General features: G+C 45.5%; 1 protein-coding gene across 1 annotated transcript in view; it reads right to left on the minus strand.

The window, feature by feature from the left end:
* The window catches only part of LOC551957 (headcase protein), a 139,683-nt gene that overhangs the window by 108,068 nt on the left and 14,419 nt on the right, over positions 1–17,196 (minus strand). Inside the window, exon 2 of the mRNA XM_026445501.1 lies at positions 4,503–4,599. Coding sequence (XP_026301286.1) covers positions 4,503–4,599 — 97 coding nt within the window. The remainder of the gene's footprint in view (positions 1–4,502; positions 4,600–17,196) is intronic.

Consider the following 17,196-nt stretch of genomic DNA (forward strand, 5'->3'; position numbering starts at 1 on the left):
CGTGCAAACGCATTCAAAATTTAACGTTTTATTAACGAATCCTTCGTCGCCTTCCTTCGATTGAATCGACTCGATCCACGAATTCGAAGAATAGGATGGAAACTCGACTTCCAGCGGTGCTTAAGGATAAGACGCGTCTCGAAGGGGTTGTTAGAGGACGAGTGGAGAAAATTTAGAATTGGATCGGAGAGGAACACGCGTATCGCGGGGGTGTGTGCACGTCGGGACGTGTAACGAAATTAGGAAAGAGAGGCCACGAAAGTGAAGAGAAGTTCAATCGACCAAACTTCCGCGTCCATCGCTTTTCCCTCGCTCCACCTCTGAATTTAATCAACGCCGACAGGATTATATTACTTAGAAACTATCCACCACCCCAGGAATAGCACACGGTTCTTGCGACGAGCACGGGGAAATTCGCCGACTTGGAGAGAGTTGGAGCTGGAACGGATGCACAGACCAATATATATACAGTTTAATCCTCCAAGATTGGCGATAAGCCGTGTAATATAATTATCCTCGTTCGACCAATTCAATTCTGGAACGCTTTGTTACGAGTCTTTTGTCATTTGTCGCGATTCTTTCTTCTCGTCGAAAAAGAGTTTCGTTTCCTCCACTGTTTTTTTAAACGATACATTAGATTATAAATCTCGTTAACGTTTATCTTCGATCAAGGATGAGCGAATAACGACCAGTCATCGTCGCGAGCTGGATCCAACCGAGGTTCGAGAAAAGGGCGAGATCGTAGAGAAGGGAAACTCGAAACTGCAATTAGCCGTCGAATCGATTTCCTCCGTGGCAAAAAGGAAAAAGTCGAGAGATACCCCCATCCCGATATCTCTCTCTCTCCTCTCGATATCTCTCCTTATACTCTGCACCAAGGAGAGGTTCGCATATAGGCAAGGAACGAGACGAGGCAGGAATGATCGGTGACATCGATATCCAACCGTACAATTCTCCCAGCTGGCGTTTCCTATTAGCTCCGACCGGTTAAGCTCGCTGTCGTACATCAGCGTCAGCTCATCGGGAATCAACGTCCATCGACGTCCGCGGAAAAGTTGGACGAGAAGAGTTGGCGGAGAGACGAGAGAGAAAGAGTTACTCGGTTAAACCGCGGGCAAAAGGTTTTCGACGTCGTCCTTTTAATTAATCTCCGCTCTCCCGGTCACGAGTGCCATTCAGAAGGGAACTCTAGCAGTCGCTGCTCCTCCTCCTCCTCCTCTTCCTCGCCAACTCGAGAACGCTTCTACCTTCCGACAAAATATTCTGCGCGTGCACAACTCTCGAAAAGTAGCGAGGAGAGCTCGGCGACGGTAAAAATGTGTATATAAAGCGAGGTATTCGATCGAATTTCTCTTCGTTTTCCAATCGTTCGTCTTTCCATAACAACGATAATTAATTAATAGTCCAAGTATTTTCTTTCCATTTTTTCGTGATGCATTTACGCCGAGGTTGAATTCTTCTCGAGTATTGCTTAAAGGTTTCCGCGTTCCTGGCAGAGAATAGCCGTCGTATAACGACACCGATCGGAATGGAATTCCGCTTCGTTACGCGAAATCCAAATGTTTACGCGAAAACCGAGGAAGCTGGGTTAAAGATGGTTGCGAAATATCCGGAATCGCGGACGGATGAATTTGTGTATTTGTGTAGATCGAAAGGGAGAGGAGAGGAGAGGAGAGGAGAAAGGAGAAGGAAAGGGGAGAGAAGAAAGAGGAGAAGGTAGCCACACCCCGATCTAAAAGTGCAGCGAACTAGCAAACTGCATCCCGCCACGCTATATCCTCATCTCCACCTCTCACTTCGATTTTCCTTTCATTCGTTTCTCCAAATTTACTTCGATATATTTCTTTCTCTTCCAGTTATACTTTTTCTCACGCAAGAAACCTTCCGAACTTTAGAATCTCTTCCTGAAATTTATCCAAAGAAGACTTCCAATCAACTGGAATAACTTCCGATCGAATCGAGTCGAATCGGATCGAAAGATCGATAAAAACTCGCGTTAGCTGGACGACACGTTGCCAAGGGAGGACCTGAAACAGAGGGTGGTGGTGGAGGAACGAGCGGTTTCGAGCTCTCTTTCCCCTCTTTTCGCCCCGATCGGGATGACGATTCGAAACTCGCGTAGGAAGAGAAAAAGAAAATCGATCCTCCCCCCATTTTCCGTTCCCTCGACGAGACACGGAACAAGCAACGCGGAAACCGAGAGACGAATTCGAGAATACGAGAGCGGGCTCGAAAAGAGAGAGGCTTATCGCGCAATAGGCCGCGAGAAGCAATGAGAGATGGGAGAGCCCCGCCGCATGGAAACTGGCTGCCCGCTTTTATTTCCGCGCGCGGCCGGCGACCGACCGAGCGCTTAAAGCGCTGAAACCAAGCTTTTCACGCGGGAAATCCCTGCTCGCGCGTATGAAAGGAATCCCGCGCGCTGTAAACTCGCGCTGCACCGCGTGTCCATTGTTGCCTCTAATAAAGCGTGCGCGCCTTTTCCTGCGTTCGCAAAAGGAATAAATAACGGGGCCGCGGTGGACGATGGAGAGGCGAAACCGGAGAGGAGGAGGAGGGTGTCTTTTATGGGCTACCTTCCTCGAGAGAGAGAGAAACGTAGGTCGAAGCGATGAAAGGTTATGGCGAAAAAGCCAGACGCAAAAGAGTATTATATACAACGCGCTCTCCCTTCCTTTCTCTCGCGGTTCACGGACTGCCCCGTTCTCGACAATATTCAGGAATTTTCAAACCGTGGATGCTAACGACGGGTAGACGAGTCACAAATTAACCCTTTCTCTCCTCGACGTCGATGATGTTTTTCGCCGGTAACCCCCTCGGTGAAGCGCACAGGTCCTGGGCTAACGAAAACACGAGAAGGGTGAATGTGTATATATATATATATATATGTATATGTATATACCGTGCCCCGTTATGGTTGCTCGTTTCGCCGCCACTTACAGGAGGGGAAGACGAACACACCCGGCTATTTCGCTAGCTCGTTCTTCTTCCTCCTCTTTCCTCCTTCTTTTTTCAAACGTACGAAAGAGGTCTCGAAAATGGTGGGTAATTTGAAAGTTGGAGGCAAACGCGCGGCCGGCTATTAAGCACAGGGACAACGGGGTGGTCCCTCTAACAAGCGCGAAATACCTTTGGACCGGGACCCGTTTTTCCGCCACATAAATCACGCGTTCGACGATTACCGGGTATTAATCCTCCTCTCGCCGGCGCGCGTATTAATTTCATCCCCGAGTTTTATCGGCCGTTCAATTTACACCACCGTGTAACCGTGTCATTTAATCTATTTGTAATCCGTCCGATCGATTCGCTGTGGCTCGAAACGGCGCCGAGTTCTGGGACCCGCGATAGGGGATGGAGATCCACGGAAGGGAGATCATTAAGGGAGAAAGAAAAAGTGATAACGGCGCTTAATTCGAAACTTCTCTCTCGATCGGTTGGAAAATTAATCGGATCTCAAGAATCGTGCATATCCTTTTCCCTGCGCATCGATCAAAAGCGGCCCTCGAAGCGGCCGCTGGAACAGAGATCCGCGTGAATCATCGTAAATTCCTTCCGAAACGTTATTTTGCGCCGTATCTCGTTCATCGATCGACCTACCGCAACGCGGTATTATCCCAACACCGTCGCCCGAGGGGCGATTAAAAAGGATCGATGAGGCCTTCGACGACGACGAGGAGGAGGAGGAGGTTCTACGACTCTCCCTCTCTCTCCCTCTCTTTCTCTCTCGAGCGTATCTCGCGTGTGCACGCGGGGAGATACCGGCGTAATAAACGAAACACGCGAGCATGCACGCGAAGAGAGGGAGAGGAGGAGTGGGTGGGGTGTGTGGCGCGAATGCACGAAACCGCCGCGTATTGATTTTCCCTCGCGTATTTGGGGTAGGACGACAGTGTTACGAGCTAACGTCGAGCCAAAGGATTCGTCATGGGAGGGGGTGGAAAGCGAAACGAAGCTCGCGTGAGAGAATATTTGGCGCGAGATGGGGGTTGGATGGCTGGTTGACGCATATGGCGTTATCAACAACGAGGGTGGAATGATCGGGGTTGCGTGCGGGGTTTCCAACAACGCGATACTCGTTGCGTCGAATAAACAAATTGCGGGGAGGAGGGGGTCGAAATTGGACGCCAATTCATCGCCAAAATATTAATTTTCCTTTTTTTTTTTTTTTTTTTAGTTTGATTTTTTAATATAATAATTGAACGTTACGAAGAGATATTTGGAATATGTATTTTAAATGAATATTCTGACAGGAATTTGGACCGAAGGAAGACGAATGAAAAGGAGAGAAAGAAGGGTTTTCTTAGAGAGGTTATGGCAAGCACTCACCGTGACCTTGCTCTATCTAGAATCCTTTCCTCCCTCTCTAAGCGAGGTTATCTCTATGTTCAAACTTTCCCCGAGTCTTAACGCGTGCATTCTCTCGAAGAGGAAAATATATCCTCTCACATATCTCGCACGGGATACGCACAATCTCGAAAGAAACGAAGAATCCGTTCGCTTACCTTTATGTGATACGAGTTGAGTTTAGTGCGCGGCAAGCTGTTGAAGGCGCTGAAGTCCAGGCGACGAGAGAAGATCCCGTTCGCACCGCAACTTTGTCTGCAACAAAAAAGCGTGCCAACGTTAGATTCCATCTAATCCCATTTCCAATTTTATCTATCCCCCGATTCTCAGACCTGTTCAGATACCCATTTTTTATTCCATCATCCCCAATGAAATCCGTAGAAAATTTTCAATCGCGGATAATTCCCTTCTACTCGACGAAACAGAAGAAGGAAGAAAACACGCTCCCTCTCGAATAATAATTTAAATTTCCTCGATAACACATTTCGCGTAATAATAATACGCGAATTCTGGCAAGAGAAATGATATCCCTCCCCCGCGAAAAAAAAAAAAATTCACATCGCGTAAAAAGTTTCTCCCGGATGCTGGAGGATGATCCCTTTAAAATCCTCGACGGGAGAGAGAAAAAAAAAAAAATCAGGGTTCCCGCGCGTCTCTCGTGATACATAATAATTCCCGGGTTTCCTCCCCTCGCTTGATAACCCTCGGTGTGTCGTGTAACGCGAGGGATCGGCGGTCGGTTTTTGAGCTCGTACGTTTATCCTCGCAAGCCGATGAAAACGAGCTCGCGGAGGAGGACACGTACTCGCGTCTATCGGTCGTGCGTGTGCGTGCGTGCGTGCGTGCGCGAGAAGAGAGAGAGAAAAGCTCGCGAACCCGGCCGAGTGGAAGGAAAAATTTGAAGCGAGCGCAGCAACCCTCCTCGCGCGACCGATCGACGCGTAAAAAGCAGAGAGGGAGGAGAAGGGAACCCGTGTGCTCGAAATCGCTCGGCCAGATAATTTTCGAAACGTCTACACCGCGCCTCCGGCTGCGCCGCGGATGCCGAATTGTGGATTCGACACGCGCAAGGAGCACAACGAGAGGAGAGTCGTGTTTTGCCGGAGCACGTATCTGCGTTTCACGCTCCACTGACCCTCGCGTCTGATTCCATTGCCCGAAACCTTGCCGTATAAAGGAGTAAACTTCTCTTGGAGCCCTCCCCCCTTCCAAGTTTCGTTACTTTGAAAATGAAATCAATGGAAAGGAAATTCGGGAAATTTGGGGGAGAGAGAGAGAGGATGCTGTCGCGATAGGCAGAGCGCGCTCCTATCCATATGAAGTTCGATTTCCTTGGATCTCTGGAAATGTTGAGAGAGTAATTCGATTATTTTTTATTGACTATTTTTTATCATATTCTATATAATCACCGAACGATGTAAATTTTCAATAGTCCTTGTCGCACGATGCTTAAAGAAAATAGCGTCGAGGAAAAGTACGAAGTAGAACTTCGTTTACACGAATCCATGTCGACTTAACGTATTCGCGAATACTAATGAAACGTGTCCTCTCTATCACCTTGCGATTTCACTGAAAAAAAAAAAAAAAAAGAAAACTTTCGATCCTCTAAGAATCAATTTTCCAAATATCCGTGCCCCTCGAGTATAATATAAATTCAAAATTAAAGATATTAAATTTTTTGAATTCCATCCATCGAAAAGATCCATCCTTTCCAATTCCCGTTTATTACGAACATGCACGAATAGAATGAGAACAAGTTGTTGTTTCTCGTCCAGGCAGGATAGAGAAGAAACCGGTGGCGGTGAAAGGAAGTTACGTCGGAGTAGAAGAAGGAAGACGGGGCGAGACAGACAAACGAAGCACAGGCGGCGCGCACGGGAAGTCGGGCTGTGTGCACGGTGGGGGTCCGACCTTAACCTTGGCCTCGAGACTTCACCGTGAGCAGTACGCCGTCCCTCTATCGGTCCAAGTACACAAGCACTCCGCTTACTTTTTCCACCGAAAAATATACCCGTCGTAATCGTCGTCGTCGTCGTCGTCGTCGTCGTCGTCGTTATCCTCGAGCGCATCGCGCATGCTGCGCACGATGTACGAAGAGAGAGAGAGAGAAAGAGAGAGAGAGGAGGATATCATTGCGAGTGCATTATGCAACGTGACCGGCGGTGCATTCCTCGCGACTGCCTTCGAGAGAGGCGACGTAGGACGTGCATTGACCGAATTCCCCGAACCGTGGAAACGGTGCTACGGAAGAAAAATATAACCGCCGCCTTGAAGTACAAGGGCGATCCAAGATAAGCTAGCGTTCTCGCGGATTAATTGCGAAAAAGGAAAGGAGGAAAGAGAGAAGGAGAAAACAAATGGAAGAATTATGGGAGAGGTGCAGTGTGTATTGAATTTTATCTCGAGAGAATGAGATTTACATGAATAAGATTTTGCTTTGCGAGCCTCCGTTCTTCGCTACGTATTCTTATCTATATTTTTATTCGCGTTTTTATTTATTTTTTTTTTAAGAATAATCTGAGAATTATATCGCGAAAATAGATCCGTAATGCTTATCTTTCAGTTTCTTTAAAATATCGGGCAAAGATACACGGAACAAATTGCAAATTTATCATTTTCACGCTTATCAAACGTGTAAAAACATGTAGATACATTTAGCGAAATTAATATCTTTCCTCGGACGTAATCCTGTTTTGATCGCGTATTATTATAATTCTAACGTGTTAAATTCATTAACTTGGCCGAGGTAACCAGAACACGTTCGAAACGAGAGAGAGAGACAGGAAGAACACACGTTCGAATTCACCGTTCCAAAAAAGGTTGCGGTTCACGAGTTAGCCCATGCTGGATTTGCATACAAACAGAGCGTAACGAAGCTCGAAGCATAATCGTTGCTCGAAAACCAATATTTACGTCCAATTGCAAAAGACTAAGCGGCCATCTCCGCGCAACAAATAGGGGCCGTGTCTCGGTTCTGCCGTTAATTTACATGATGCGAGAACCGACAAAAGCGGCCAGTTATTTTCAATCACTGCCACTTACGCGTCTCTCTCTCTCTCTCTCTCTCTCTCTCTCTCTCTCTCTCCTCTCCTCTTCCACCGATCTCCTGTTCGATGACTAACAACGCAACGGGTTGCGCAATCTTCGACGAGGCACGTTAATCGATAGAGCGATTATTTCGCGAATCCAGGCATCGCGCGCGCGCTCCTTTCCCACGAAATTCACGCGATCAAATTATCCTCCTTTGCATATATAATTTTCAACCTAGCTCTCTCTCTCGTATCGAATATCCAAACTTTGCCTCGCTATCCAACAACACCTCTCCTCGTGATTAACTTTCAAAATTATTGGACAATTATAATATACGTGGAACGAAACATTTTTAATCGAGAGAATACAATCGATAAACAAAAAAAATATCGAAAGACCGACATTTTTGGGGAGCTGGAAAAGTAACTCGTCATTTCGATTTCGAAATCAAAATTAATAATGGACGAAGATCGTGGAAGAAACGCGACACATTCTAATTAATTTCGAAATTTCTTTGCTAGAATTTATATTATACACATCTCCGCTACTTTCTCCTTTAATCGCCAATCACGAGGCATAATAATTTCTGAAAAAAAAGGAGGCTGATTCCCAAAAAAAAAAAAAAAATTGCTCGCGACCCATTAAAAAATCTCTGGCCTCGTGTGCATATACGTGACGATGGTTTAAAAGAAAAAAAAAAGTATCGGTTCAATTTATTCGAGGGAAGAGAAACCGGTTTCCAAAACCGGCCGTGAATATTATCGCGAAAACGGATTGGACAGAAGCGCGCGGGGCCGTTCCCTATCGCCTATATATCGCCGGAGGAAAATCATTATCTAACCTTGACGCGCGTTCGTTCGTTAAGGCCGTCACTTCCGAGTCGAGGAACGAGTTCGCGAAAGGAAATCGAATGGTTTTTCCTTGGATCGCGTGCCGTTTATTATTACTTTTCGTCCTCGCGTGGGCGTGGAAAACGCGACGAGGCGTTGGCGAAAGCGTGAAATGAAACGACACAACGAGACGCGTTTTAAAATAGCGTCGAAGGGAGAAGAAACGGCGGCGAGAAAGATCGCTGTACACGGTGAATCGGATGGATGAACAGCGTTGGCCGATACTCGAAGCGGTGTCGCTCGGGCGGAATTTGAAATTCTAATTGGATAATTAGCAATCCTCCTCGACGAGAAAAATAAGCGAATCTTGCGGATTCATGGATGATCGCCTCGAAAACGTTTCCACGACGATATGATCTCGCGCGCATCGATCTTGGGAACGACGGTGTAGTATCATTTATTTATAAATCCTTATCCTTGGAACATTAATATAATTGCGCGATGATAAAATTCTTAATTGCAAATTATTACGGCGTCGCTATTATCTTATCGTCGTTGATGAAAAGATTTTTCCTTGACACCCTTCGAATCCTTCTTCTTCGTTATACGCTTTCGATAAAACGAACAAAAGCTCGGCTCGATTAAATTTTCGAATCCAAAGCCAGTGTCTCGAGATTACAACCCGCAGAACGTGTCGTACGCGAATAACCCCTCTCTCTCTCTCTCTCTCTGTTCGATCGACGCCATCTCGATCCACGATCTCGTAACACGAGACACGCGTTACGCGAATACGCGCGCTCGAGTGAATCAGTTTTTGCAATTGGACACCGGTAACCGGTGATAATACGGATCACAGTCGTGCACGTTACTCGTACGAATCGGTTTGTATTTCTAGGAAGCGTTTCACAATCGGCGGCGGCGGCGGCCGCGCAACACACCTTTTCGTTTCCATTCCACGGAGGTGGTGTATGAATGACGGAGAGCTGGGAAAAAGAAATAATCCTCCGCTACGCGCCACTAGAGTATAGAGAATCGTGACATTGCGCGAGTTCATGGTTTTATCTATCTGTCAAACGGGGTGTTCCTCTCTCCTGCAATTTATCGCAGACGAGTCGGTTAATCAGACGCCGGGTTCGTCGAAACGCGCTAACTGTTCCTTGTAATTTTGTCGGCGGCTTTCAGACAGTTGTAAAACGTTTGTGGAAATTGAGCCTGAGAAGCGTGAAATATAACCGTGACGACGCGTCTTGCATGCAGGCATCGGAATATTGGTTCTTATTTTAACGTGATAGAATGCAATATATATATATATATGTACATATATATCTTGTTAAAAAAAGAAACAAAAAGAAAAAAAGAAGAAATTAGAATTGTATTTTAAAACGTTCGTTTTTACGGGATAAAAAGATATGAAAGTATAATGAATGAGTGATAAAAATGGATCTTTGAATTATCGTTCTCGATGAATGAAAAAGAGAAAAAATTCATGAAAATTAATAAACAATCGTAAAAAGTACGAATATAACGCATGATAGCGAGACTCTTTATAAAAGCACACAGTGTAAATCTTTATTATAACTAATTTCTCTTCTTAGATAAACAACTAATTTTATCTTTCCAACGCGTATATCGATTTACAACATATTCGTCATCTTTCAAAGTTTTAATTCGAAAATAAAATTAAACGCGATAAATTAAAAATCAATCGATTTCATCGGCGGTTACCGACGAGAGAGCCATCTGGCATGAATGAAAATTCAATCGCCGACCAAGCCACCTGTAACCCAGAGGCTGACACATTCGACATGTTAATCGCATCCGAACGATGTTTGTTCACCTGCGCGCCTAGAAACTTGATACGCAAATAACTCGATATTTTTAAAAAATATCGTGCGACTTTCCCTCTCTTCGAAAAAAGTTGGAAACAATTCAAATTCCGATTCGACGAGGGAGAAAATAATTTTCCAAGGTCTTCGAAGGGATCTGAAAATTCTGCACGGGCAGGCAGCGGCCAGGTGGGCTCGGTGCGAGTCCGTGAGAGGAACAGACCAAGGACGCGTACGCGTCTTGCAAAGTGATTTGCGAACCCGGTGCGCCACTGCAAGGACGCGTTACACGTATCCGGGCTGCAGCCACAGCTTGTTAAGCTTTCGAAGGCCGCTCCACGGCCTATCCTTGGAATTTCAATCAGCCTATTTGCCTATCGTGTCGCTTTCGGCGGTTTTTCGAAATTCGACTCGTCGCTATTACACAGTGTCGAAACAGTAGAATACGAGCCGTGAAATCTCTATTAACGAAAGCTAACTAAGAGAATTAAGAGAGCTACCTACGTATTTTAACTTTACGACATTTCTTCCATCTTGTCTTTTTGTTTGTCTCGTCGATTAAAAAGAACGAAGTTACGTTAAAAAGAAGTTATATATTTTGCGATCGGTTTAGCGACGATTCTTGTCGTAAACAAATTTTTCGAGATCGCGCTTTTATCTCGTTCGGAATGGCGAGGAGGGAAAAAATTTATCGGGGAAAAAACAAACTTCGAATCTCGACTGCTAATCTCTGCCTAAGAAAATAATCCTATCTACTTCTAAAAAAAACTTAAAACCGTTTATACATCGCAACGAAATGTCGACTTAAAAAAAAAAGAAGAAGAAGAAAAAAACAACCACGATTTACTTCGCTTCGAAGCGGAATCCGACAGTCCTTGAATTAAATAACGGGAATAAATCATTCAAGCTTGTAGGCGCTATTTCAATTAAGACAAAACATTGTAACTCATTCGCGCAACTTCCTGAATGATCTAATGTTTAACATTTCATTCTCCCCGACTGTCGCCGAGAAAACGAAGAGGAAGAAGAAGAAGAGGAAGAAGAAGAAAATAAGTGTTTATAATCGTTAAACAGCGCAGATCGCGTTAATCGGCTTCTATTTCGTTTCGCTGTTTTTTTTTATCGTTTTCACTTGTTACATCACACCGCGCAACATTGTGTACGTGTTTTATTTGCGTCGCGCACTTCATTCGTAACGTAACCAACCTACCTCCACCACCACCACGCCAACTTCGCAAGCGTGGACGAAGCGTATTATCAGTATCGCGCGAGAATACCGACACGCGACTATCCGGCTCACGTGACCCAACACACCTGCGTACACAGACACGCACGCACACATTTCTACCGCGTGTACGTACGCACATATCATATACATCGATACAAACGTACTGTTTACGCAGTTTCTAAGGCGCCTCCGCTTTTTTTTTTTATTTATTTAAAAAGGAAGGTTGAAGATCAACGAAATAGAAAAAAAGATTCGAAAGAGGAAGGAAACGGAAGAGGAGGAGGAGGAGGAGTGGGGACGAATGTTAGCGTAGAAATCACCATCGTGAAAAATAGGCTCGCGCGCGGCAGGGAGGGAGAGGGACGCAGAAAGAGAGAGAGATAGAGAGAGAGTTTGCTACCGCTGATCGTCGCATTAACGATGTTTTTCACTCGAGGCATTTTTGCGCAGTTAGTTCGCCGCGATAAGAGGAGCCTCCTGACTCAGATGCTCTTCTGTTTCTGTCCTCAATGTCATCCCACTTATCCACTCCCGTCGAATTCTTCTCACGAGGTAACTTACCCAAATGATACAATTCCCTTTCGAGAAAATTACGCGTCCCCCTTTATTATCCTTTTCAGTTATAGTATAACAGCATTTGTCTATGATTTCCTACGATTTTCTTTTTCTTTTTTTTTTTTTAAGTAATCGAGTAAACTTGTCGATACAAGGGGATAATATCATAGGAAATCGACAATGGCGGTGAAGAAACAGATGTCTGTATATGACGTGTATCATCGGTAACCGTGACGCAACGCAAGCGATTGACAAAAGAGGAATCGTTCCGATAATGACAGGGAGGAGGAGTTTGCCAATTGGCATCGATTATCCACAGATATCGAACGTATTTCCGACCGAAACTGAACCGTTCCTAAAAATAATTATCGAACAATAGCATAATTGCAGAGAGAAACAAAAAGCGTTCCAACATTCTTCTTCAACTTACGATAGACGCTGCTTGGAAGGGATCGCGATTCGGAATTTCTCCACGCCGCGAGAGAAAAAAAACTCGATCCGCATGGGTAATGGAGTGAGCAAAGGCGTTTCACAAAGTTACAAAGGAGACCGATCGCTCGAAGAGTCGTCATCATCGGCGTCGTTTCGATCGTCCTCGTGTCGCGGCCGAGGGAGAGATGAGACAGGCGGGATATTCGCTTCACGAATTACTTACGCGGGGACGTGAGCGTGCTACGTAAGGAGGTTGCAGCTGCCCGCCTCAATTTTCCCTCCGCCGAGCCCGTCCCCAACGCAACGCCCTCCTCCCTCTCTTTCTCTCCTCTCCCCACGGGTGTACAATAAAATGAGAAGAGGTGAGTAACCAACGGAGGGAATTTTTTCCAAAGCGGCTCTCTCGCAGGTGTGCGCTAATGAGTCGAACGGACGATAATGGAAAGTACGAAGGAACTCGGACACAATGACCACCGCCGACCACCGGCTCGAGGTGTCGCACACTTTAACGAGTTTCTCTCGTAAACGACCGATCCGTGGAAACTGTTCGAACAGCCGGGCGCCGATTATCGTTCTCTCTCTTTCTTTTTCTTTCTTTTTTTTTTTGCCGCACCGTGTGAACCGTGGAAAGTGGTCGTTACTACGCAAGCGGAAAATATCGATCGATGTACGGGTTCCAAACAGAGGCCTGGAGAGACCCTGACCTCTCGGCTCGACTCGATCCGATGCCGAATTTGTTACTACGAGAAATATAAATGATCGAATATAAATTATTCGTAAAGTAAAACGCGAACTTGACCCGGGGAACGACGTTTGAGAGTAAAATTAGCTAGTTCGAAAAGTTGACCAATCAATTACATTCTCCGAAATGTATTTTGTAATTATAATTCAAGTTTACGAAGTTCGGATAATATCGTTGTGTCTGTCCAAATAGATCTATCCGTTGAAAACGGTAGAGTAGAGGAGACATTCGATACGACTTCACGTTCCACCAATTTTACGATCCTCTCTCGCGTATTTGCAAACACCGTACACGTATCGGATGTCGGAATATATCTCTTGGCTTGGAATTTCGGAAACTTCGAAAAGAACGACACGCTTAATCATCGTCGTCAATCGATATCGTCTATAAATACACGCTTCAATTCGTTGCATCATCCTCCGATATCCGTCGCAACAATCGAGATTAATAATTATTCGCCACGACGGCAATCGAGTTTACTTTAACTACAATCTATTTTATCCTCCAAACAAAATAAAATTGTTAACAACGAACCTCAATTTACTCTTTCCACTTTATGTAACGCGCCGAGCAATTAGACGACACTTTCGAAAGGAATAGACGGAGGAGGAGGAGGAGGAGGAGGAGGAAGAGGAGGAGGAGGAGGATGCGATCCCGTGGAATGCCGCCGATAACGTACGCGAAGACCGGTTTCTTCCGCTCGGTTCCAAGCTTCCTCTATTAATAGGTGGCATAAGTATGCGGAATGGAGAAGGCGAGAAAAGAAAAAAAAAGAGAAATAGAGAGAGAGAGAGAGAGAAGTTTGGCAGGGAAGAGGAGAATCGGCGAGGCTGACACCGGTCAACGTTACGTGCATCGAATCGAGAATCGTGATTCACCACGTGTGATGTCGCATACACGCATTCTGACTTTAATTGTATGCTAATTCCGGACTCGAGTGTCCGGAGTCGCTAATTAAAAGACGGAGCTTCGAAGGTAAACAGCCGCATATAGGTGGCAAAAATAAAGAGAGAGAGAGAGAGAGAGGAGGAGGCGGATCGTTCTCGACCGATTTCATAAACGGACGACAAGCCAACTCGAAAACAACTCTCGTGAACGATAACGATCCGGCATAATATTAGCCGAGCAAACAAATTTCAATCGGCTGAATCAAACGCGCGACACGCTCGCGCGATTCTATTTTAAATTCAAGGGAAACGACTTTCTACTGGCTGGTCGCGTGCGATTGAAACGTTGCACGATAGTTATTTGTAAAGTGTGCTGCTCTTGATTCGGATAATTTTATGGGATAAGATAAACACGAGAAATAAAATAAAGAGAAGGGATTGGAAATTAGATTTTTCAAACGATAAATTTAACGATCACTCGATCGATTTCACATCCGAACGAGAAAAAGGACGAGCAACTTTGTAAAAATGATCATTTCGATTAATCGTACGGAAATCAAATTACACGGTCGCGTGCGAGGGAAATTAACTCGATTCTCTTAATTCTCTCGAAATTCGAGGAAAGGATAATCCCGTTTCCTCTTCCTCGAGCAGAGATTATACCCTTTTCTCACACAACTTGGAAGATCAGGTGCGAACGATCCTAAACGAGCAGGGAAACCGGCCCAACTTTCAGTTTATTCTACTGGAGTAGTCGGGAGGGTCTCCCTCGTGTGTATTCCCGACAACGTTCGAATTATAATCCCGTGTCCCGTGAAAGATTCGTGCTCGTTCCTCGACACGGCCTCATCGGTGTGTTTCATCAACCCTTCCCTATCATCGAGAGCCAAAGTATCCACGGATGGAAAAGCCCAAGGATACGAGAGGAGAGAAGAGTTTGTGCGCCGAGGGGACGTGCGTGCGTGCGTAAATACACAGGCAGAAATGGAAGGGAGAGAGGAAATAGGAGGGAGGGCCCACGAGTGTGTTTCGTTAAGTTCTGTCCACACCCTTTGTCACTGCGGAGCAGCACTGCCTTTGACACTGTCGCCGGTCGTGTCCTCGCGGCTTAAAAGCGCGCGATTTCGACGTGTCAGATTCAGGAATCGGGCACCCTCGCCAAAAAGGGACGCGACACGAGGAGGAAGGCGTGGACGAATCGTTACGCCGCTTTGTGCGAGGAATCGAGCGGCCAAAATCGACGAGAGGGGGTGGAGGAGCGAGGCAGAGAGCTTTGGGAGAGAGGAGAACCCAGTCGATAATCACAACACGAGGTTTATTTGCCTCTGCGGAGGCTGCACCATCCCCGGGTTTTCCTCGATAACGGTTCGAAGGAAAGGCAAATACGCCCCGGGAAACACAAGTATTTCGGGGAATATAATGGCGAGGTTTACAAATAATTATACCGGAGACGTTGGCCCCCCCCTGTTTGCTCGATACAGCCTCTTTTCCCACCCCTGTTCCTTCCAGCGTATACACACACCCTTTTCCGATACCCTTGCCTTCGATATTTATTATCCGTGTATAAAACCTATTCTCCCCGTATCTTTCGATATTTAATACCGGATAAATAAACGAGGGGGAAAAGAGACGTAAAAGTTGCGCGGTGACAGATAAAAATCGAGATAAGAGACAATTAGCGTTTAATCTGTTTACTTATTGCCATGTAATATTTTGCCCGACTATTTTTCTTTTCTTTCTTTTTTTTCTTTCTTCGATATTTTAATCTTTAGAGGGTCAGAGAGAGTCAGCGCGAGAGTAGTGACAGCTCGATCCGTATAAATATAAAATGTATCTTATTCGATAAATGTATATCTAATCAGAAGTTAATTCAAACTACTCTTACGAAACGAAAGTTTCGTTACTTTTCTACAACTGCGCAATAACTGGAACGCTTGCCATCGATGTATAACGTGGAAGAAAAGTTTCGTATTTCCTTCTATCGAGTATTTTCATCGGAATTAACGGGGGATGGGAACTTTCTCTTCTCCTCTTTCGATTCTCAACGTCGATCTTAAATTTTCCAGTTTATCGAGAAGGAAAGAGACAGAGAGAGAGAGTAGAGCCCCCGTTGATTACAAGAAATAAAGCGATTCGCGTCTATCTTAGCCGCCTCCGCGAAACCAGGTTTCGTTCCTTCCATCCAGCTCCTCCTCTTCTCCTTCTCCTCTCCGATAACGATCCGCAGCAATTTCTGCACGCGAGTGGATCCCAAAAGAGGTGTTAGCGCGTTCGAGGAGGCCGAGAAACTGGTTTCTAAAACTCGGTCCAACGACGACGCGTCCGGGCCGAGAGAGAGAGACTGAGGGAGAAGCGTGCAGCAGAAGAAGGGATATCACAGGATCCCTGTGTGTCCAATAAACCGAAAATGGAGTCGAAACGCGTGTCGTGAAGGAGAAGGAAGAGGAGAAGGAGGCAGAAGGATCGTGGAGGTCGTACCAAAAGGCGCCTCGTACCGAACTTATATCCTCTACTCGGTTTCGAAACTCGTCCACTCTCGGTTAATCCGCTTCGAGTTTCCTTCGTGCGCGGCTCTAACAATTCTCTGGATTATGCGTGTGACACGATCGAAAAGAAGGAAGAGGAAGAATAGCTCGAATTTCCAGAGAAGTTTATTCATTCGAATCTGGATAAAGGGAGAGACGCGGTGGTTAAACGAGAGATTCGAAATCGGGGAGACTGTCGTCGCGTTATCCGAAATCTTTCGAGACGATAAAACCATTTCTGTGTCTGCCAGAGGATGATAGAGTTGATTGTCTAGCGGGGAATAAGAAATTCGAATCGATCCTGATTTCGAAGGAAGGAAAGCAAGATGTTATTATTATCACGGATAATAATCCTAGTTGGGATGAAAAAGGGGAAAAAGAGGAAATTTTCACAATTTCAAAAATTCCCCCTCCGTGATCATACGATATTATATTATATCGTTTCGCGAGAATTTCTTTGCCTTCGTTTATAACTCGCTCAAAGTTGAATATAACCAAATGGTATTCCAGGGGAGGGGAAAAATTAGGAACGACTGTCGAAACGCGTGGATTCCAACGGTGTGCGTAACCGTGAAAAGGTTGTTGCAAGAGAGAGAGAGAGAGAAAGAGAGAGGCAACGGTGCAGATATAACCTTTGTCCATCGACTCTAATTAAAAAATTCCTGGCGACTGGACGGTTTGTGGGTCGGCAGGGGATTGCCCATTCGAAATCCAAGCGTGGCGCCGCGAAGTCGATGGCGCTCGATCGGTTTCGTAATGGTTCCTACTACTACTACTATTACTACTACTACTATTAC

Source organism: Apis mellifera, linkage group LG15 (genome assembly GCF_003254395.2).
Source record: "Apis mellifera strain DH4 linkage group LG15, Amel_HAv3.1, whole genome shotgun sequence".
NCBI classification, from domain to species: domain Eukaryota; kingdom Metazoa; phylum Arthropoda; class Insecta; order Hymenoptera; family Apidae; genus Apis; species Apis mellifera.